At 54.2% G+C, this 1,578-nt stretch overlaps 1 protein-coding gene across 1 annotated transcript in view; it reads right to left on the bottom strand.

Annotated features, from left to right (window-relative positions):
- Positions 1-1,578, bottom strand: part of CD101 (CD101 molecule) — a 16,932-nt gene that overhangs the window by 3,017 nt on the left and 12,337 nt on the right. Inside the window, exons 7-8 of the mRNA XM_009323953.1 lie at positions 981-1,388; positions 78-118 (exon numbers count right to left, since the gene is read on the bottom strand). Coding sequence (XP_009322228.1) covers positions 78-118; positions 981-1,388 — 449 coding nt within the window. The remainder of the gene's footprint in view (positions 1-77; positions 119-980; positions 1,389-1,578) is intronic.

Here is a 1,578-nt window from a genome sequence, read left to right as displayed (position 1 = left end):
GTGGCCGAGGGGTGGGCAGTGGGCAGGCGGGTGCCCTGCAGCAGGCAGTGCAGTGTCACCTCTTCGCCCTCCCTCACCGAGATGCTGCCGTTGGTCTTCTCCAGGTGCAGTTCGTGCTCTAGGGTAGGAGGCAAGCAGAAAGAGACGTTGTGGTGTTGCGCTGCCATATAAATGCTCCTGACTGCGCCTGCAGGCTGATGGAAATCTTCCAGAGCGAACCATGGGGGATTGGGATGGCCTCTTGGAAGAGCCTCTGGCAGGACACCCACAGGCCCCCTTGCTCCTGTGACACATTCTCCCTGGGGTGTTTTTCCCCCCCATCATCTCTGCCTTTTGTTCATGACCCTCTGCCGTAATACCTCCCTCCCCCTCCAAATAAGTGATAAGGCATCCTTTGGACCAAAAGCTATTTAGGAAGCTGGAATTCTCTGATCCACTTTATTTAGGGCTGCAACCATAAGCCAGGTCATGCTGAGAGAGAGGGAAGAACTGAGCCAGTGAGACCCACCGTGCACCCCAGCAGCACAGTGCCCAAGGCGGGAGCAGCTGAGCATTCAGTCTTGGTCTCTGTGGCTATGTGCAGCAGGGTAGGGAAAACTTTGTCTCTTGCTTCAGGATGCTTGGGAGTACCAGGAAAGGACTACTTCCCTATTCACAGCACTGTACAACCGACCAAGTGCACCATGTGTTTGAGGGAAAAGAAAATGCCTCGATTCACTTTGTTACGAAGCATTACACATCACCTGCTAGTGGCAAGAATACCAGCTTGGTTGGTTTGGGAGGATGTGGTAAATCCTCCTAATTCCCTATTTCTGCTTGAGAGGCACTGACACCTCCTGCATCCCGAAGTCTCAGATCCAACGCCAGAGCCGATGATTCTCCTAAGCCCTGCCAGCTTAGGAGTGGCCTGGCAGGTGGCCCATCACAGATAGGTCCAACCTCCTCCAGCAGCACCTATGCGAGAGATAACCACTGCTCACCTGGGAGCTTGAACGCCAGCGTGGTCCTTCCTGATGCTCCCTCTCCGAGTTTGTACCAGCCGTCCACCAGCCAGAGCCATTCCTCTACCACACAGTAGTACCTGCCCTCGTCCCTGGGGTTCGCAGAGAGAATCCGCAGCCAGAAAATGTTGCTGGACACCCTCTGGCTCAGGAACCGGGACTTTTGTGCAGGAGAGCTGAACTCAGCCCCATATTCCAGTATGCTGCTGTAGTGGGCCCTTATGATTTTCAGGGGGTTTGCATCTGCCGGAGGAGGAGGTAGGAGGTACCAGGTAACGGTGAAATGAGAATTATTCTGGGCAAACACGATCTTGCACTCAATGGCTGTGTCAGCACCGCCAGCAATCTCCACAGAGCTCTCTTTCGTAGATACCTGAAGCTTGCTTTCTAAAAAGGAGAAACAAAATAATCACGCCGGCTGCAGCTGCCAATACAGGGATGGTGGCAAGGAGAGGAATGAGGCTAGCCTGACAGACCTGCCAAAAGAGGATGGAGGAAGAGGGTGCTCAGAGGATGAAGACCCATTAGGTGATGTCGGAGCAGGAGTGCTGAGGGCAGCGGGGAAAGGAGGGAAAGA

The sequence above is a fragment of the Pygoscelis adeliae genome, unplaced genomic scaffold, assembly GCF_000699105.1.
Source record: "Pygoscelis adeliae isolate BGI_AS28 unplaced genomic scaffold, ASM69910v1 Scaffold124, whole genome shotgun sequence".
In the NCBI taxonomy this organism is placed as follows: domain Eukaryota; kingdom Metazoa; phylum Chordata; class Aves; order Sphenisciformes; family Spheniscidae; genus Pygoscelis; species Pygoscelis adeliae.
Note: the sequence above shows the minus strand (reverse complement) of the source record. Positions and strands in the feature narration are given on the sequence as shown.